Here is a 22,390-nt window from a genome sequence, read left to right as displayed (position 1 = left end):
AATAACAGTATGTGATTTAACATCCATTGGTTTAATCGATTTCAAAGAATTTTGGTTGATGTTGACACCTCTGCTTTAGGGGGTTTTGCACTCAAAACAAGATCATTGGACAAGAAAAAACATTTAAGCCGTTGCATAAATCCAACCTCCCAAACTGACCACTATTTCAGATCAACCAAACAGTGTTTCTGAGACCGATTCCAGCATCATTTGGACAAACATAATTGGGACAAAACATCATTAGCCCAGCATCATTAGGAAAGGCGTCATTGGCCTATACAGTGTCAGGACAGTGTTGTACCACTCCTCTATAATCATTGGCCTGATGGAAGGACAGTGTTGTCCCTCTCCTCTATAATCCTTGGCCTGATGGAAGGACAGTGTTGTTGCTCTCCTTTCTAATCCTTGGCTTGATAGCAGGACAGTGTTGTCCATCTCCTTTATAATCCTTGGCCTGATGGAAGGACAATGTTGACCCTCTCCTCTCTAATCCTTGGCCTGATAGCAGGACAGTGTTGTCCATCTCCTTTATAATCCTTGGCCTGATGGAAGGACAATGTTGACCCTATCCTCTCTAATCCTTGGCCTGATAGCAGGACAGTGTTGTCCCTCTCCTTTCTAATCCTTGGCCTCATAGAAGGACAGTGTTGTCCATCTCCTCTTTAATCCTTGGCCTGATGGAAGGACAGTGTTGTCCTTCTCCTTTATAATCCTTAGCCTGATAGAAGGACAGTGTTGTCCCTCTCCTCTCTAATCCTTGGCCTGATGGAAGGACCGTGTTGTCCCTCCGCTTTATAATCCTTGGCCTAATGGAAGGACAGTGTTGTCCCTCTCCTCTATAATCCTTGGCCTAATGGAAGGACAGTGTTGTCCCTCTCCTCTATAATCCTTGGCCTGATAGAAGGACAGTGTTGTCCCTCTCCTCTCTAATCCTTGGCCTGATGGAAGGACCGTGTTGTCCCTCCGCTTTATAATCCTTGGCCTAATGGAAGGACAGTGTTGTCCCTCTCCTCTATAATCCTTGGCCTAATGGAAGGACAGTGTTGTCCCTCTCCTCTATAATCCTTGGCCTGATAGAAGGACAGTGTTGTCCCTCTCCTCTATAATCCTTGGCCTAATGGAAGGACAGTGTTGTCCCTCTCCTCTATAATCCTTGGCCTAATGGAAGGACAGTGTTGTCCCTCTCCTCTATAATCCTTGGCCTGATGGAAGGACCGTGTTGTCCCTCCGCTTTATAATCCTTGGCCTAATGGAAGGACAGTGTTGTCCCACTCCTCTATAATCCTTGGCCTAATGGAAGGACAGTGTTGTCCCTCTCCTCTATAATCCTTGGCCTGATAGAAGGACAGTGTTGTCCCTCTCCTCTATAATCCTTGGCCTAATGGAAGGACAGTGTTGTCCCTCTCCTCTATAATCATTGGCCTAATGGAAGGACAGTGTTGTCCCTCTCCTCTATAATCCTTGGCCTGATAGAAGGACAGTGTTGTCCCTCTCCTCTATAATCATTGGCCTAATGGAAGGACAGTGTTGTCCCTCTCCTCTATAATCCTTGGCCTGATGGAAGGACCGTGTTGTCCCCCCGCTTTATAATCCTTGGCCTGATGGTGTGAGCAAGGTGTGAATACTCTGCCAGATAAATGGAGACCAGAGGTGCATGGTGTCAGCATGTAGATAGAGGTATTAAAGAGCTCTTGGCATATTTACGACGGCTGGACTTAATGCACTGTTGACATGTGATATTGCAGAGAAAAGCCTGCTATATGAATGTCGATGAGTGATGAGTGATGAGAACAGGGATGGAACAAAGCTAAAGGACATTTAACTGTGGCGGTGCAGGTGGATGTATCGTCAGTAGGCTGGGAGAGAGAGAGAGCAACAAAGAGAGAGAGAGAGATATGGGGTCAGCTTTGTGGCTAGACTGGAAAGACAGATAGAGACAGATTAGTCAGTCAGAATATCCCTACATGCCAGATGTCACTGAAAGCATGTGCATGTGACTGTGTCTCTGTTCGGGGGTGTAGTCAGTGAATGCAAATGGAGGTGTGTTTGAATGTATATTTCCTTCCATGTATTAGTTTGTTCAGGGTCCCACTGTGCAGCGTGAACCAGGCATTCCTGGTCAGACACGTCATGCTATAGACAGAAAATATGCCATGCTGCAGCTGTCATGGCTTTGCACTGTCTCTGTGTAATTTAATTCCCCATACTCCGCTGACCAGTGTCACACACACACACACACACACACACACACACACACACACACACACACACACGCACGCACGCACGCACGCACACACACACACACACACACACACACACGCACGCACGCACGCACGCACGCACGCACGCACGCACGCACGCACGCACGCACGCACACACACACACACACACACACACACACACACACACACACACACACACACACACACACACACACACACACACACACACACACACACACCTCTCAGTACCTATAGACCTAACCATTGTGCTAGGGAGATTGCTGTTCTTTTGTCCATCATTGGCTGCATAAATAGACAGGGGGCCAATCTGGAGAGAGTGGGCCACGTACTCAGTGTAGCCTGGGGAGAGAGGGGATGAGAGATGCCCTTTCTTTTGTACTAGGAAATTGCCATTGACCCCCTTAGTCCGAATGGGAGGCTAGTTTGAGGTGGACAGGATAGCAGGTAGTGAATGGTGGAACGAGCGATGACAGCAGGAAGGATCTAGGGTGAAAAAGGAGCACAAAACGTACATAACAAACAAACAAATCCCTCCCCCCACCCAGTGCATGCTGTTCTGGATCCCTAAGTGTTTGCCTCTGTGTGACTTCAGTGATTGGCATGACCTCAGAGTGGGGCAGGTCAGTGGCAACTCTTCTCAGTGGAACAGAGGCTACAATCTGAGCTAAAACTGTATAATATCATGATGTCATTAGGCACATTAGCACGTGAGTTTTTAGTTGAAGTGAGCCGGGTGGACTACTGGTCATGGGGCTGACAGATGCTACAGTCCTCATTCATTAGAAACACATTTTACTTGAAGTTTTCCATATTAAATGGGTATCTTGGTCATCTTTATCAACAATTAACATAGAAGAATTACCAGCAATTAACATGGTAAGAAATACCAACATTTCATTAGAGAAACATACAGTACAATATAAGTATAACGGATTACTACACATCCCACAGAACAGTGGAGGGAGCACTGGATCCCCTTAATTTGAAGAAGCTAATTATTAGTTTGGACATTTGAGTCATTATCTTGAGACTACTATTCAGCTAATGGTGTAATTTGAGATATGAAATGCTTGCTACATTGAGATTCATGGGCTATGAAAGGGGTTTAGACCACAGCCAGTTCTACTGTAACTAAACCAAACAAAAAACAGCCTACAGCAGAATTATTCCAGGTTGTTCCTGTACCCTTAAGGGAACATCCATCTAACCCGCCCCTTTTTGAAATGAAAAAGGCTTTAAAAATGAAACGTCTGATGTAGGGCGGTAACCTAGCGGTTAAGAGCGTTGGGTCAGTAATTGATAACTCTCTGGTTTGAATCCCCTAGCAGACTAAATGAAACAAATCAGTTAATGTGCCCTTGAGCAAGGCACTTAACACTATATGCACCTGTAAGTCGCTCTGGGTAAGAGCATCTGTTAAATGACTAAAACGTAAATGGAATGCTTGTCATATGCATTGCTAACTAGCGTGCCACAGAGAAAGACATAGTACTGAGAGGACAGTACAGGGAATTCCTACTATAACAACTATTTCACTACAGGAGCCCTTGTTCCCCATTTTTGGCCCACTTCGTTCTGTGTTGTCGTTATACTCTCTGTTCCTTGGGCGATCGATACTCAGCGACCTTCACTATCAGTCAGACTCCCAGGCAATGCATCGGGGGAATGTCACTTTTGAAGGACGCTATTACCACGGTGCCCACGGGAATCTCATCCCTTAACCTCCTCCAACGCTTCCTTGCACAACACACTCCCAGAGAAAGACAAACCGAGACTGAAGGATGCGACAGACAGCATAAGGTCTATTTCTCAACTTAGAAATCACAATGTCCTAAAGTGTTCTTCACACCCTGCCATCACAACATCACCTCTCTATGTGAGCAGTGAAACACTACACCCATCTCAAACCAAGCACTCAAATCGCTGAGCTGACATACTGACCAAACAGAACGATCTCTGCAGTTTGCAGTGCCCTGAGGAACTCCCTGAAGTGGAGCTCTACAGTTTTAGCCCTGGGTGCCAATGCCTCAATCATTATCACAGTTCCATACAGCAGGGTTTCCCGAATTCGGTCCTGCCCCCCACGTACACGTTTCAGTTTTTACCCTATCACTGGGGGGGGGGGCGGACGAGAGGAGACGAGAGTGGAAACCTGTGTTATCCATGTTATCCGTGTTATCCATGACCCAATAGTGGTGCATTGATCTGATGGGAGGGACTCTCCTCAGATGAGTCTAGATCAGTGTTTCCCTGCCCTGGTCCTCCAGTGGCCCCAACAGTACACATTTTCATTTTCACCCTGGACAAACACACCTCTTTCATCTCATTGGGGGCTTGATGATTAGCTGACAAGTTGAGTCAGGTGTGCTTGTCCAGGGTTTAAATTAAAAGGTGTACTGTTGGGGGTACTGGAGTACTGGAGTTGGCAAACACTGGTCTAGATGTCACCTGGGTTCCTCTGAGATTGACAGGAAGCTGTCTCCTTATGAAGTCATCTGTCCTTCGATTCCCAACTTTCTTTTGAAGAGTCGTGATATCTCCATAATTCATTACAAAAAGAGAAAATAGCTGTTGTACTGCCATCATCTTTGGGCAGTTTGTGATGCTGAACTGCCAACAAGCCTAGCATTAAAATCAGGTCTCGGTTGTTTAAAACAATAGAGGCTCTCCAGAGTGCTTCATGAATGTTGGCTACTTGACGATGTGGACCTCTGGTTGAGAGACTCTCTGCATGCACAGACAATATCATCCAGAGGAACTGAGGCTCGTTTCACTGGGTGTGTTGTCACAGAGGGGAACATCTCCAGTAAGAGTGCCTCTCAAAGTCTGGCACAGCAAGGGAAGTGCTCTTAACCCCAAATTAAATATCTTTTTACGCCAGGGAATCTAAGTGTAACATCACCAGAGCCAATGGGAAGGACTCTCAGGCAATGCCCAGGGGACATTATACTGTAGGGATGATGTTGGAGCAACACCAAAGCATTGCTTGTAGAAGAACAAATTAGAATGGACATGGACATTATGAACATGCTGGCTGTCGTTGTGAGCTTTATTCAGTGATAATGAATATAATAATGCCCTTTCTGAATCTACTCCGTTCTACTCCTTCCTCTATGAACAACAGCAGAATTAGACTTAATTGTATTTCTGATCCCTCGGAAACTCATCAAAAAACTCCCAGCTCATAGTCGGGTTTAGGTTGATGTTAATAAGACACCGCCGAGCTGAATAAGACAATTCTGAGCCATTAGTAAAATCAACTCATAAAAGTTTATCTTAGCTGGTAATCGTGACAGTTTGAGGCACCGCAAAGGAAATATAGCGATGACACTAATTGACATTGTTGCATATGATGGGGAATAACCAATCACAATGAGGCATCACCAGTTGTAAACTCGACATGGCACACTTCTGACAACCACAGTGAATGTGACTGTACATCAACCGTTGTAATGGTAAAACGTTTGATATAATTTCCACCTGACGCAATCACTTTGCCTACTCTTAACTAATATGTTGGCATGCATAACCTTTTTTTAACCAATTCTGATGGTTGTAAAACACAGAATTTTTACAATATTACCTTTATATCAACACACTCACTAGCCACCCCCGTTTAACAACTCTACATCACTGTAACATGGTAGGCATCAAGTCACTTGCCAATAATGTTGCATGCCCAATATAGATATATATTTTTAACAACGTGATGTTGGTCTCTAAATGGATAACTTGAAAGAACATGATGTAGGTAATTAAATAATCGAAAGAAAAACGTTTATTTATTAGCCTAGTCTAGTTTAGTCGTATCATGGGAAATAGGCTTCACATTAAATCATTGTCAAAAGCACAAGAGATTGGCTACTGTTGTATGTAGCTCTATATTATTTATGGATGGAGCATAAATACACTGAACAAAACAAAAATGCAACATGAAACAATTTAAAAGATTTTACTGAGTTACAGTTCATATAAGGAAATCAGTCAAATGAAATACATTTATAGGGGCCTAATCTGTGGATTTCACATGACTGGGAATACAGACATGCATTTATATTTCTGTTCAGTGCTAGATGCTTCACTACAGACCTGGGTTCGATTCCGGGCTGTATCACAACCAGCTGTGATCGGGAGTCCATATGGTGGCGCACAATTGGCCCAGCGTCAGGAGGGTTTGGCCGGGGTAGGCTGTCATTGTAAATAATAATTTGTTCTTAACTGACTTACCTAGTTAAATAACAAATCTGGTGTAGGCACCATTTGCCTCATGCAGTGTGGCACATCTCCTTATCATTGGAGTTGATCAGGCTGTTGATTGTCACCTGTGAAATGTTGTCCCTTCAATGTTTGTGTGAAGTTGCTGAATATTGGCGGGAACTGGAACAAGCTATCATACACGTCAATCCAGAGCATCCCAAACATGCTCAATGGGTGACATGTCTGGTGAGTATGCAGGCCATGGAAGAACTGGGACATTTTTAGCTTCCAGAAAGTACAGATACTTGCGACATGGGGCCATGCATTATCATGCTGAAACATGAGTTGATGGCAGTGGATGAGTAGCACGACAATAGGCCTCAGGATCTCGTCACGGGATCTCTATGCATTCAAATTGTCATGGATAAAATGCAATTATGTTCGTTGTCCATAGCTTATGCCTGCCCATACCACCATGGGGCACTGTTCAGAATGTTGACATCTTAAAACCATTTGCCCATACACATGGCCTGTGGTTGTGAAAAAAAAGTGCACATGTGCAATGACCATGCTGTTTAATCAGCTTCTTGATATGCCACAACTATCAGGTGGATGGATTATCTTGGCAATGAGAAATGCTCACAAACAGAATAACACAATTTGAGAGAAATACGCTTTTGTTGATACAAGACATTTCTGGGATCTTTTATTTCAGCTTATGAAACATCGGACCAACACTTTACATGTTGCATTTACAGTGCCTTGCGAAAGTATTCGGCCCCCTTGAACTTTGCGACCTTTTGCCACATTTCAGACTTCAAACATAAAGATATAAAACTGTATTTTTTTGTGAAGAATCAACAACATGTGGGACACAATCATGAAGTGGAACGACATTTATTGGATATTTCAAACTTTTTTAACAAATCAAAAACTGAAAAATTGGGCGTGCAAAATTATTCAGCCCATTTACTTTCAGTGCAGAAAACTCTCTCCAGAAGTTCAGTGAGGATCTCTGAATGATCCAATGTTGAACTAAATGACTAATGATGATAAATACAATCCACCTGTGTGTAATCAAGTCTCCGTATAAATGCATCTGTACTGTGATAGTCTCAGAGGTCCGTTAAAAGCGCAGAGAGCATCATGAAGAACAAGGAACACACCAGGCAGGTCCGAGATACTGTTGTGAAGAAGTTTAAAGCCGGATTTGGATACAAAAAGATTTCCCAAGCTTTAAACATCCCAAGGAGCACTGTGCAAGCGATAATATTGAAATGGAAGGAGTATCAGACCACTGCAAATCTACCAAGACCTGGCCGTCCCTCTAAACTTTCAGCTTATACAAGGAGAAGACTGATCAGAGATGCAGCCAAGAGGCCCATGATCACTCTGGATGAACTGCAGAGATCTACAGCTGAGGTGGGAGACTCTGTCCATAGGACAACAATCAGTCGTATATTGCACAAATCTGTCCTTTATGGAAGAGTGGCAAGAAGAAAGCCATTTCTTAAAGATATCCATAAAAAGTGTTGTTTAAAGTTTGCCACAAGCCACCTGGGAGACACACCAAACATGTTGAAGAAGGTGCTCTGGTCAGATTGAAACTTTTGAACTTTTGAACTTTTTGGCAACAATGCAAAACGTTATGTTTTGCGTAAAAGCAACACAGCTCATCACCCTGACCACACCATCCCCACTGTCAAACATGGTGGTGGCAGCATCATGGTTTGGGCCTGCTTTTCTTCAGCAGGGACAGGGAAGTTGGTTAAAATTGATGGGAAGATGGATGGAGCCAAATACAGGACCATTCTGGAAGAAAACCTGATGGAGTCTGCAAAAGACCTGAGACTGGGACGGAGATTTGTCTTCCAACAAGACAATGATCCAAAACATAAAGCAAAATCTACAATGGAATGGTTCAAAAATAAACATATCCAGGTGTTAGAATGGCCAAGTCAAAGTCCAGACCTGAATCCAATCGAGAATCTGTGGAAAGAACTGAAAACTGCTGTTCACAAATGCTCTCCATCCAACCTCACTGAGCTCGAGCTGTTTTGCATGGAGGAAAGGGAAAAAATTTCAGTCTCTCGATGTGCAAAACTGATAGAGACATACCCCAAGCGACTTACAGCTGTAATCGCAGCAAAAGGTGGGGCTACAAAGTATTAACTTAAGGGGGCTGAATAATTTTGCACGCCCAATTTTTCAGTTTTTGATTTGTTAAAAAAGTTTGAAATATCCAATAAATGTCGTTCCACTTCATGATTGTGTCCCACTTGTTGTTGATTCTTCACAAAAAAATACAGTTTTATATCTTTATGTTTGAAGTCTGAAATGTGGCAAAAGGTCGCAAAGTTCAAGGGGGCCGAATACTTTCGCAAGGCACTGTATATTTCTGTTCAGTGTAGAAATATGATCATATAGAAACAACTTCAAAGCAATTGTATGTGGCACCGGAACCACTGACTTGCTGCAATGTTCTACTATTAAGACACCTGCTGGTAACACTTAACTAATTAGGACAGCTCATGAGGTGTCGTAAATGTCTGTAGACTAGGTGGGATTCTTCTGACTAAAGATGCTTCATGCATAGCTTTATCCATAAGAGTAGGAGTAAAATGTCTCTATTCTCAGCACTTATGATCCATTTTCTACTATGAGGCGCTTTGTGGATACAGGCCCAGGTGTGATGAACTAAATCCTCAGGAGTTGTTTTGTTTCAAATACTGTCTAAATATGGGTGGGATTTGCACTTTAGGTTATAATTCATTGGTTATATTGCAACACACAAGCTCAATCAAGTGTAATGAAAGTAATTGAAAGAAAACAAATACTATTTCAACCTAGGTCTGCTAACTTACAACTCTTTGCAGGACTACAGATGTAAATTGGTTCCTTAGCTACGTAACTTCAACGCATTTACATGGATTTGTAAGATGAAATGTTGATTAATGTGTACTGTCATTGTATAATAAACAGCATACGTAAAATGAAAAACACAACAGCACGGCTCAACTCCAGTTTAGCTAGGCTAACACCCCATGTATGAAGGACCATTGAGGCATGGCCTAGCTTTTTAATAGAACTGTCATCACTTAGGCAAAGTTGATATTCTCCCCACAGCGTAAGCTCTGTGTACATCAGGCTTATTGATAATTGAGAGGAGTCAAGTTCCAAACGCTGCAGACATTCACAGGAGGTCAGATTATCAGCATTCCTCATTCATCTTCTCTCAGTGATGTACCAGGAGCTGGGCAAACACTCTGGGCCTTGTATTAACTTTCCATACAGTGTATTACAGCACGTTCACTTTCACTTCTACTGAAACCTGCAGAGGAGGCAAATAGGAAAACACTCACATGGCCACTCCTGCTGCAGCAGAGCGCGTCTTGGCATTATTGGGTGTTTCTGGGGAATTTGTTGGGAGAATTTGTTATTTTCTTGGAGTGCCTTGTTGAGTCCTATGTATTGCATTTGTGACACGTGGTGTGCATGGTCGTTTACGACTCAGTCTTGGATAGGAAACACATGTCTTACCGTGTGAATTTGAACTGATGAAGTGTGTTCCTTGTTTTTTTTACTAACATTATCTCTTTCTTTTTTTCTCTCTCTTTCTCGGTCTCCCTTTCCTGTCATCTCTCTATTTTCCCTGCAGCATCACCCACCATTCCTCCATTGGTCTCAGAGCATTTCAAGCAATGTCACGAGAAGGACCTGGCCTACTGCTTGAACGATGGAGAATGCTTTGTCATCGAGACGCTGAGTGGACCACACAAACACTGCAGGTGCGGCGACTGTGTGTGTGTGTGTGTGTGTGTGTGTGTGTGTGTGTGTGTGTGTGTGTGTGTGTGTGTGTGTGTGTGTGTGTGTGTGTGTGTGTGTGTGTGTGTGTGTGTGTGTGTGAAAGAGGCATTAGAGTGGGTAGATTGAGAGAGTCTACTGTTATAGACTGATAAGTGTTCCACATTATTTTTCCCAAGAAACAGTATCTGGGACCATGTCTGTGAGGTGGTGAGTTTGATGGTGACTATTAGTTGACCAGCTGTGGTGCATAGAGTCCCTTTTCTGTCAGATTTAAAGTGGCATTTTTACAGAAGTTTGCCCCCAAAGGGTGGTCAGAGAAAAAAACTACATCCGTGTGCAACACTTGTAATTCAAAGCTTGAAATCTAAGACCTCCTGTGCATTTCAGCAAAGACATTTCTGAGTGCAAGTGATCATTGGAACAGGTTCTTCACAATTTACCCACCTCAAGTTACAATGGCATAGAGGAATGAATAAGTTAATATTCCTAATTGATGAGCCAAGAAATTAAGAGAACATGATCCACATTTGAATTGTAATTGCTGAAGTAGTTTAAGTCGTTGTACTTATTTGACTACTACTCGGAGGCACTTAGCCTTTTCAAACACTGGGCCTCTCTAATTACATCCCAGAACAAACTCCTTCCAAATCATAACCTGAGAAATTCCAGTCGGCTGGCTGTTCAAAGACTTCTGTTATGTCACCTGCTCTGAAGGGACCAGGTCACCGAAGGCCTGATGTTTTAATGCTGAGTTGTTACTGTGCCAGCCATGGCAATTCTCTGAAAGTATGTCACATAGAAGTAATGCTGCCAAGAGTACTACACACACACAGTCACAAACACATCAAAGGGAATCTCAGAGAGTAGTGGATTTTCTGGGTTTTAGACAGTGCTACTTTATGGTTATTTGACTCGGGTCAAAACTCACCTCAGGTAGGCCTAATGATCTATATGAACCCAGAATTGCTGATGCTATGTAATGGGAGGTTTTAAAGCCACCTGTCGGGCATATTGGCACTCCCCAGAAGAATCAGTCCTGCATAGAAATTAATGGAATTCTACATTACTTTAATTAAATGTTTCAAGGACAAAATTGCATCTATTTAAGTTTTTTTTTTGAAGTGGGGAGAGTAATATTAAAACTTTTATAAATATATACTTTAAGGAAAATGTTTTTATGTATCTGTTTTTTATGTTTTGACCATGACAGCTTGCTCAATTTCCACATTATTTATTACAATATTTAGTTGAGGTCTAGGGTTTAGTGAATGATTTGTCCCAAATACAATTATTTTACTTTTTGAAATATTTAGGACTATCTTATTCCTTGCCACCCATGCTGAAATGAACTGCAACTCTTTGTTATGTGTTGCAGTCATTTCAGTTGCTGTAGTAGCTGACGTTTATATTGTTGAGTCATCCGCATACATAGACACACATTACCCAAAGGCAGTAGTATGTCATTAGTGAAGATTGAAAAAAGTAAGGGGCCAATACAGTTGCCCTGAGGAATTCCTGATTCTACCTGGATTATGTTGGAGAGGGTTCCATTAAAGAACACCCTCTGTGTTCTGTTAGACAGGTACAGTATCTCTTTATCCACAATATAGCAGGGGGTGTAAAGCCATAACACATACATTTTTCCAGCAGCAGACTATGACTGATAATGTCAAAAGCCACACTGAAGTCTAACAAAATAACCTCCACAATCTTTTTATCATAAATTTCACCAGTCATTTGTGTAAGTGATGTGCTTCTTGAATGTCCTTCCCTATTATCGTGATAAAAGTCTGTTGTCAATTTGTTTACTGTAAAATAGCATTCCATCTGGTCAACCACTATTTTTTTTTCAGAAAATGTACTAAGGGTTGGTAACAGGTTGATTGGTTGGCTGCATGAGCCAGTAAAGGGGGCCTTACTTTTCTTAGGTAGCGGAATGACTTTTGCTTGCCTGAAGGCTTGCGGGCACACACTTTCTAGTAGGCTTAAATTGAAGATATGGCAAATAGGATTGGCAATATTGTCTGCTATAATCCTCATAATTTTCCATCCAATTTGTCAGACCCCGGTGGGTTGTCATTGTTGAGAGACCCCCCCCCCCCAAAAAAAAAAATCCTCTTCCACACTCACTTTACGGAATTCAAAATTAAAATGCTTGTTTTTCATAATTTGGTCAGATATACTTGGATGTGGAGTATCACCGTTTGTTACTGGCATTTCATGCCTCTGCAAATTTTGCCAATGAAAAAAGTATTAAAGTAGTTGGCAATATCAGTGGGTTTTGTGAATAATGAGCCATCTGATTCAATGAGCTGAGTTTGCCTTTTTTGCCCCAAAATGTATTTAAGGAGCACCAAAACATTTTTCACTATCATTTTTTATATAATTTATCTTTGTTTCATAGCATAGTTTATTCTTATTTTTTTTGCAGTTTAGTCACATGATTTCTCAATTTGCAGTATGTTTGCCGATCGGTTGTGCTGCCAGACTTATTTGCCATGCCTTTTGCCTCATCCCTCTCAACCATGCAATTTTCCTCATCAATCCAAAAGGATTTAACAATTTAAGTAACTTCCTTAATGGGTGCATGCTTGTTAGTAACTGGAAATGTGTCAAGTGCAGCATCTGGTTTCTCCTCATTACACACCACAGACCAGCAAATATTATTTACATCATCAACATAAGAATCACTACACAACGTATTGTATGACCTCGTATACACTCTACTAGGCCCAGCCTTTGGAACCTTGGTTTTCCTAGATATGGTTACTATATTGTGATCACTACATCTGATGGATTTGGACACTGCATTAAAGCAAAATTTCTGCAGCATTTGTAAATGTGTGATCAATACATGTTTATCATTTCATTCCTGTGTTGTTTGTAACTACCCTGGTAGGTTGACTGATAATCTGAACCAGGTCGCAGGCACTGGTTACAGTTTGAATATTTTTGTTGAGTGGGCAGCTTAATGAAAGCCATTCAATACTGAAATCACCCAGAAAATATACCTCTCTGTTGATATCACATACATTATCAAGCATTTCGCACATATTATCAAGATACTGACTGTTAACACTTGATGGTCTATAGCAGCTTCCCACAATAATGGGCTTTATGTTAGGCAGATGAACATGTATCAAAATTACTTCAACAGTATTTAACATGAGATCCTCTCTAAGCTTTACAATAATGTGGTTCTTATTATAGACCCCAACACCACCCCCATTGTCATGTTTGTATTTTCTGTAGATGTTATAACCATGTATTGCTACCACTGTACTTATCTAAGTGAGTTTCTAGCAAGTTATTGACTTCATGAACCTTGTTTCTTAGGCTACATATGTTAACGTGAGATATTTCTTGCACTTTTCTGGGATGCTGGATTATTTTCATTGCTTTACTAGGAAGCTTAGCAGAAGTGGACATGATCATGCTATTTATGTTAGGTCAGGGTGAGCTGTGGACTTCCTACTAGGGCACACCGCCTCAGTGCCTACAGCATCACTCTGGTTCATAGGCACATGATTACTGTATACAATAGCAGTGGAATCAGCAGAGACATTCAGGGCAGTAATTAGGTTACTTACATTGTGTCTTCCAATGCCCCTGGGATAATGTACATTTGCTGAAGCATTATGACAACTCAGAGACACAATGGTTGGGATTAACTGAGCTGGGCTTGGGTCATTGATAAGCCGTTGTCTCAACGCAGCCTTATAATGCTGTGAAAGGATCCAGGAACCAAAATGATTTGTTTGGATCCCTTCCTCCTTCTAAAATGAGCTTTGTTTCCAGAAGGTATCAAAATTGTTACAAATGTTATACCCACAGAGCTGCAGTAGTCTCGTAGCCAGTTATGGAGGGCTAAAAGTCTGCTGAAATGTTCAATGCCGCGATTTAGGGAGGGCAAAGGGCCATATATTATGGGAAGTTTGTTGGTGTCAAGCAGTGACCCAATCTGTTACGCTTGTCGTTTGAATGAGGAGACCAAGGTGCAGCGTGGTAGGCGAACATCTTACTTTTATTAAAATGAACATCGAAAAAACAACAAAATACAAAACGGACGTGAAGTTCTGCAGGTGTCACGCTCTTACCTTAGTTATCTTTGTTTTCTTTATTATTTGGTTAGGTCAGGGTGTGACAAGGGTGGTTTGTGTAGTTTTCTATTGTCAATGTTTTTTGTATGTTTATGGGGTTTTCTAGTCTAGGTATTTGTATGTCTATGGTTGCCTGGATTGGTTCTCAATCAGAGGCAGCTGTTTATCGTTGTCTCTGATTGGGGTCCATATTTAGGTAGCCATATTTATTGGATAGTTTGTGGGTTGTTATTCTATGTTTAGTTGAGTGTATGCAATTGTCATATACGTAGCTATAGTTTGTATAGTTTTGTTCAGTGTTCTCTCAGCCATATTTCTTGGATAGTTTGTGGGTTGTTATTCTATGTTTAGTTGAGTGTATGCAATTGTCATATACGTAGCTATAGTTTGTATAGTTTTGTTCAGTGTTCTCTCTTTAACCTTTTACGGCTGCTGTACCTGTACAGGAACCAAATCAGCGGAAATTCCAGAGCGCCAACTAATAGTACTCGATACAACTCAAACTTTCATTAAAACTCACATGCAAGGTACTCAATTAAAGCCACACTCGTTGTGAATCTAGCCAACATGTCAGATTTGTAAAATGCTTTTCGGCGAAAGCATGAGAAGCTATTATCTGATAGCATGCAGCCCCCGGAAACACACGAAGTGGACGTAAACAAAGAAATTAGCGTAGCCGGCGTTACCCAAAACACAGAAATAAAATATAAAACATTCATTACCTTTGATGAGCTTCTTTGTTGGCACTCCTATATGTCCCATAAACATCACAATTGGGTCTTTTTTTCGATTAAATCGGTCCATATATACCCAAAATGTCCATTTATGAACACCGTGAAATCCAGGAAAAAAGTCACGTTTCCCAACGCAACGTCATTTTTTTAAATTAAAGAAGTTGCCTATAAACTTTGACAAAACACTTCAAACTACCTCTGTAATCCAACTTTAGGTATTAGTAAACGTTAATAAACGATCAAATTTATCACGGAGCGATCTGTATTCAATAGCAACAAGTTTGGAAAACGAAGTCCACTTTCCACCCTCCATTTTTTCCAGCTGTGGACTCGAAGACAGGATGTGCCTATAAGTCATCAATCACTACACTGGCGACATCGTGTGCAAGCTGTAGGAACTGCAAGCCCAGGACCTATTAGGATCTATTATTGCGTGCAATAGACAATACACAGACTGGCGGATGGATTTTTCCTTCGTCGATTTTGTGATCAGGTTTTCTTGCGATTTTGACCACAGAACTCGTTCTGTTATAGTCACAGACACCATTGAACCAGTTCTAGAAACTTCAGAGTGTTTTCTATGCACACATACGAATCATATGCATATACTATATTCCTGGCATGAGTAGCAGGACCGGGATTTGAAATGTTGTTAACGATTTCTGAAAATCGCAAATAAAATTAAAATAATGCGTTTTTCAAAGCCTTTTCTTAAAACACTGTCATCTCAGATTTTCAAAATATGCTTTTGAACCATAGAAATTGACAGCCATAACAGCAACATTTTCACAAAAGCCAGATAACCAAATTAAAATCATTTACCTTTGAAGATGATGTTTTCAATGAGGAGACTCCCAGCCACATACCAAATGCGCAGTGTTTCCTGAAATTTTTGGATAAAAAAATGCAGTTACAACGTGAAACCCGGATTTTAATAATCGAAAAGACGTTGTTTGGAATTTTGTTTTTTCACATATCTCTTCATTGACATGCAATGGAAGCTTGCTTCTCTCTCTGTGCCCCATGGAAAAATACTGGCAGGTGACTTTTGCATCGGCGCAGGACACCGGGCGGACATAAATATGACAGCATTGGAAAGAAAACACAGAAAGGGCAGTTTCCATATAAGGAATCATGAAAGACAAAGATTTCCTGGATGCCAAGTCATGGTTTTGCCTGAAGCTCACGTTAAAGGGCACGCACAGAGAAGATATTTGTATTTCTGGACACGTCAGAGTGCTACAGGCAAAACCAAGATGAAACGGTGTTCCAATGTCTCCTTATATGGCTGTGAATGTGCCAGGAATGAGCCTACACTTTCTGTCGCTTTCCCAAGGTGTCTGCAGCAGATTGTGACGTATTTGTAGGTCATATCAGCTTGGAAGATTGACTGCCATAAGAGACTACATTGTCCAGGAAATTCGCAGCAGCCATAACAGTTAATTAACTTCTTGGATATAGGGGCGCTCTTTTAATTTTTGGATTAAAAAAAGGATTTTTGAGGCTCGAAACCAAGATTTTCCATTGTCTCCTTATATGGCTGTGAATGTGCCAGGAATGAGCCTACACTTTCTGTCGTTTCCCCAAGGTGGAAACGCATATCATTGGAAGAGTGTTTTCTTTCCAAAGCTATCAATTATGCCACAAATGCATATGTGAAAAACACCTTGAGGATTGATTCTAAACAACGTTTGCCATGTTTCTGTCGATTTTGTTAATTTGAAAAAAGTTCAAAATGAATTTTCAGGGTTTTTCTTAGCCAAACGTGATGAAAAACGGGCAATTTCACAAATAATCTTTTTGGAAAAACTGAACATTTGCTATCTAACTGAAAGTTTCCTCATTTAGTTCTTCAAAAATTTGAATGCTTTTCTTGTTTTTTAGAAAATGCTGCTGAATGCCCTAGAGTTTCTTACACAAATTGAAAAAATTGAAAATCATCTTCAAAAGCTGTTGTGAGTGAATATATTTCTTTCATTTAATTTGTGATTTTCATGAATAGTTAACTTCGTTATGCTAATGAGCTTGAGGCTTGAATCCCGGATACGGGAAACTAGAGGTTGAAATTCATCACGCTGGGCCTTGGTCTCCTCATTTCCGTGACAGCAGGATACACAGGAACTATACAAAATCAAGATTAAAAATGTTTCAGAGGAGACAGCGCCTTGATTTACCAGGCCAAACAAATAAATAGGAAAACAAGATTGCCCATCCTAGTCACACCCTGACCTAACCAAAATAGAGAATGGAGGTCAGGGCGTGACACAATCAGTTGTTTAACCTTTTGCGCAATCCCAGGGACTATTTATAGCCTCAAGCTCATTAGCATAACGCAACGTTAACTATTCATGAAAATCGCAAATGAAATGAAATAAATATATTTGCTCTCAAGCTTAGACCTGTCATCTCAGATTTTCAAAATATGCTTTTCAACAGTAAACAAGCATTTGTGGAGTATTGCTAACATAGCAAGGTCAGCACATTTTCACAAAAACAAGAAAATCATTCAAATAAAAAACTTTGAAGAACTTCAGATGTTTTCAATGAGGAGACTCTCAGTTAGATAGCAAATGTTCAGTTTTTCAAAAGAATATTATTTGTGTGGGACAAATCGCTCCGTTTTGTTGTTGAAGAAAACCTGTATCCAGTTATAGCCTCAAGCTCATTAGCATAACGTAACGTTAACGATTTCTGAAAATCGCAAATAAAATGAAAATAATGCGCCTGCTCTCAAGCTTAGCCTTTTCTTAACAACACTGTCATCTCAGATTTTCAAAATATGCTTTTCAAGTATCAAGATGGAGGTGCACTGGCATCAAAACAGTGCCTCCTGTTCGTAAACCTGTCCTCTCCAAGTCGGAGTACCCTAACTTTAGGTATATTTTCAAGACCAATCGGGTGGTGGTTGTTCTTCGTCGCCACCTGTTGCCATGGCAACACAGTCTGAAAGGACTGCTGGAGACTTTCGGAAGCCGAGATTGCAGTGCAGGCTGCTGGGCCTTGAACACATTGATACAAGCGGACAGTAAAGGCTTGAAAATATTATTCTTCACACCAGATGGGAGATGGAGAGTTCCACATCAAGGGTTAGGTTCCTCCGAAAGCACCTTGATGGTGCGGTCTGCCGAATGCATCACCGGGGGCAAACTACCTGCCCTCCAGAACATCTACAGCACCCAATGTCACAGGAAGGCCAAAAAGGACATCAATCAACCGAGCCACGGCCTGTTCACCCCGCTATCATCCAGAAGGCGAGGTCAACACAGGTGCATCAAAGCTGGGACCGAGATAATGAAAAACAACTTTTATCTTAAGTCCATCAGACTGTTAAATAGCCATCACTAGCCGGCTTCCACTCGGTTACGCAGCCCTGCATCTTAGAGGCTGCTGTCCTATATACAACGACTTGGAATCACTGGTCACTTTAATAATGGAACACAAGTTACTTTAATGATGTTGATATAATGTTTACATACTGCTTTAGTCATTTCATATGTATACACTGTATTCTATAAAAATATGTATCTATATATATTACAAGCATTTCGCTATACCCGCAATAACACAATTTTATTTTATTTTATTATCTTTGTTATTTCTATTAAGTTTATGGGATGGGAATGTCCCTTGGTCCTAAATACATAAAACATCCCTTGCATCAAAAAGAACATGAAGTCACTGTAACTGTGTTGTATATTATACAGTGATTCCAGATACTGGGTGTGGATGATTTCTATAACATTAAGTGAGATAGGGCTGATTTGATTTTTGGGGGAAAATGATACAATTATTGGTTGTTATTTTCCTTTGAAATGAAAGCACTCTCAACAATCAGGCCCGTCAGCATGGTTTCCAGTCAAAGGCCAGTCAATGAAGTAATATTATTACCATTTCAGTTTCATCTCTCAACATTGTTAATGAGGTCTATTCTAGCTGCAAGTGTAAGGGTATATCATTGAACAATCCCTAGGCAATAGCCTCAGCAGACCGAGAGGGTCAGGGACAGAACACTGCAGTGCATCTGAAATGGAAGAATGAGAATGTACACTGACTAAAATATAAACCAACATGTAAAGTGTTGGTCCCATGTTTCATGAGCTGAAACCATAAAACATCCATACACACAAAAGCATATTTCGCTAAAATGTTGCATACAAATTTGTTTACATTTCTGTTAGTGAGTATTTCTCCTTTGCTGCTGACAATAAAAGGCCACTCTAAAATTTGACGTTTGCCACACGACACAATGCCACAGATGTCTCAAGTTTTGCGGGAGCGTGCAATTGGTATGCTGACTGCAGGAATGTCCAACAGATGTTAATTTCTCTACCATAAGCCACAATCCTCAACTCAACAATTTTCCATAGAATCATAAATTAACAATCAACTCCCTTTCCATAAGTCTCAAAGTAGCTGAAAACCGCATCCCAAACTATTAATTCAGTTTATCAAACCACCATTTACTACTGTTAGGCTGAGGTTACACGAAGCAACTATCACGCATTTTTAGTTGCAGTTGCAGGTTACGAGTAACATCATCTCAAGCAACTTTGCTGTTACGTATAGCAACTCAAACGTGATTAAAATGGCATGCAACAGCCAATCAAATTAAAGCTGCCTCTGTCATATGGTTTGAGAACTTTAAACTCACCCCATTTCATCTACTGCATTACATTGTGATTTCACAAATAATAATTATTATTATTTGTGTATCCAACCGTTTTGGTTTAGACAAAATGCAATTGCCAGCTCTGTTTGATCAACTAGATAGCTAGCAAGGAGATAACCAAGCTAGCAACACATTTGCTAGCTAAACACAGCTCACGTTGAACAGTTTCAGTTGAAAATGGTCAGGAAGACGTTTGGGTTCACATCGAAATTACAGTTATTGACTGTAATGACAGCTTTAGTGAACAATGATGTTGTTTGTCAACCGGAGGGGATGAACTCTCTCTGAGGCAAATAATGCAACTTGTATTTTTATTTTGTTATGGATTTCAATGAAAAAGTGTTGCTTTGTTTTGTGGATCTCTCTCTCTCTCTCTCTCTCTCTCTCTCTCTCTCTCTCTCTCTCTCTCTCTCTCTCTCTCTCTCTCTCTACTCCACCCCCTAGTGGTTACTTGAATAACAATCAGTCCCTAATTGTGTGTCAGCCAGGCCAGGCCTGGTCTAAGATAAGAGAGACCCAGGGCTTGAACACACAACCGTGTTTATTTATTATATCTTTGGGGCGGGAATTCGATTTATTTTTCAGCGTCAACCCACTGTAAGGGCCTCCGTCTAGTTAGTAACAAGGAGACGTTAAGCCTTCCTCGCTGCCGTGGAACGGAAAAAGGCAATCCCATCTGTCACTGTGCGGCAGTGCAGGTTGGAAACGAGAGCTGAGATCCCTGCAAAGCCCCTGCCAATATTACTGAGGCTGAGACGCCATGCAGTTGGGGCTGTCTGCTTCTCCCTGGTAGAAAAGGGTTTTTTATCTGAAATGAATGATCAAACTTCAGCATAATTTTGGTGCAATTAAATATTGTTTCCAACACACATTGCAAACATGTTACAAAACCTAAGCTTACTGGAGAGAACTTTACATGTACATGCCTTCTGGCTTATCTTTCTCTCACACACACACATACTTACACACACACTTACACACACACGCTTACACACACACACGCTTACACACACACATGCTCACACAGACACACACTTGACGCAGACAGTCAGTCTGCAGTTTTACAAAATATCCAGCACGCTGAGCAAGAATTTAGTAGCCTTGTTGCCAGTCTGTTTCTTTTCCCTGACAATGACAATGGAGTAGGCAAAAGCACAAACAGATCTGGGACCAGGCTAAGATCAATGTAGAGAAAATCTAAACAGATGGCTGTCTTTTCTATTGCCTCACCAAGCCATTTGTTATTCATTGATCAGTTGCACTGAGGGATAGCAGTATGGGCAGGACTCTGGTGTCTTGGGCTTACACAAAGTAACTAGGCCTACAACTACTTTGAGTTCTTACGTTTTATTTTAGACTGATGTGGGGGACTGGAATGGTAGTGGTGTCGAGGAGTCTGTGTCCATGATAAAAGGGCTGAGAAAATGATTTCCGAGAACTAGGCATGTGAAGCCTTAGCTTCATTTAAGTCAATGACTTGGTTCATTGCAACGGTTTCACTCCAAAGGACAAGTCCTATGCCCCGAGGAGGTCCTATGAGGACAATCAGTGTTGTGTAGCCTCTGGCAAAAAAAACCTGCATTCTCTATCAAATAATGATATACTGTTTTTCTGAGAAAGTTTGGGCTCCTTTCAGTCATGTCTGACAGCACTCATCATCTCGATTGACATTTGAGTTAGATAACAAGCAGAGTAACTCCTGGAGCAAACTGCTGTTCCAGAAAACAGTTTTTTTTACACTCCACCAAAGATCAGGGCGAAGAGGGAGGGAAGGAAAACACACAGATATAGAATCTTAATTTGATAACATATTTGAGGTTTAAAAAGGCTTCTGAAGTTTTTAATTTCCTCTTAGAAATGTCAAAATTGAAATTTATCAACCCTTACAAAAATGTCCATTAATTATAATAATTCACGTTTCCTCTTGCTGTACGATTTTTTTCCTGCTCTAGCAAATTGGCTCAAATGAAGATCCTGCATATGTATGTGTTCGGATCTTCCTTCCTGATGGTTTTCTAACTGTGTACTGTTGCCAAAGACATTGAGAAGGATTCAATTCCAATTCTCTCAACTTTTCTCCATTCACACTTACCATAACCCTGGAATTTCCATGTGTGTTCAGGGACATCAGACAGTGATTTGATTGACGCCAGCCTAGAGGACATTAAGTGAAGCTGCTCGTTTTAAATATATAACCTCTCTTCCCCTCACCTGATAATTTCCACAGGGAGCTCCTGAGTACCTACAATGCACCTGAGCACAAGAGTGTGTCCGGTATATGGATGGGGACAATTGCATTATGTGGTGTACTGTTTTTTGACTCCCTGTTATTCCATACAGTCAGCCTTGATGGGTAAGCCTTGGGGTTGTGTGTGTGTGTGTGTGTGTGTGTGTGTGTGTGTGTGTGTGTGTGTGTGTGTGTGTGTGTGTGTGTGTGTGTGTGTGTGAGCCATGAGTGGTAAACAAACAGCAGATCCATTCTGCTCCCTGTCTGTATCTCGGCTGCATGAAAAACCCATCTGCTTCAGTAAAAAAAAATTGAAATATCTCCCCTCTTTTTCTTGTCTGTTCTTAATGCCATCGGAGCGTGAAATTGATTGTGTATCAGTGGGGGCTCGCCTGAGCCCTCTCTGAGTAATG

At 41.2% G+C, this 22,390-nt stretch overlaps 1 protein-coding gene across 2 annotated transcripts in view; it reads left to right on the top strand.

Moving 5' to 3' along the window:
• LOC135511106 (pro-neuregulin-3, membrane-bound isoform-like) overlaps positions 1–22,390 on the top strand; it is a 430,704-nt gene that overhangs the window by 240,283 nt on the left and 168,031 nt on the right. For both annotated transcript variants that reach the window (XM_064932644.1, XM_064932643.1), the window contains exon 2: positions 10,099–10,228. In XM_064932644.1, coding sequence (XP_064788716.1) covers positions 10,099–10,228 — 130 coding nt within the window. The remainder of the gene's footprint in view (positions 1–10,098; positions 10,229–22,390) is intronic.

This window comes from Oncorhynchus masou, chromosome 23 (genome assembly GCF_036934945.1).
Source record: "Oncorhynchus masou masou isolate Uvic2021 chromosome 23, UVic_Omas_1.1, whole genome shotgun sequence".
In the NCBI taxonomy this organism is placed as follows: domain Eukaryota; kingdom Metazoa; phylum Chordata; class Actinopteri; order Salmoniformes; family Salmonidae; genus Oncorhynchus; species Oncorhynchus masou.
The sequence above is the reverse complement of the archived record's forward strand: the minus strand, read 5'-3'. Positions and strand labels throughout refer to the sequence as shown.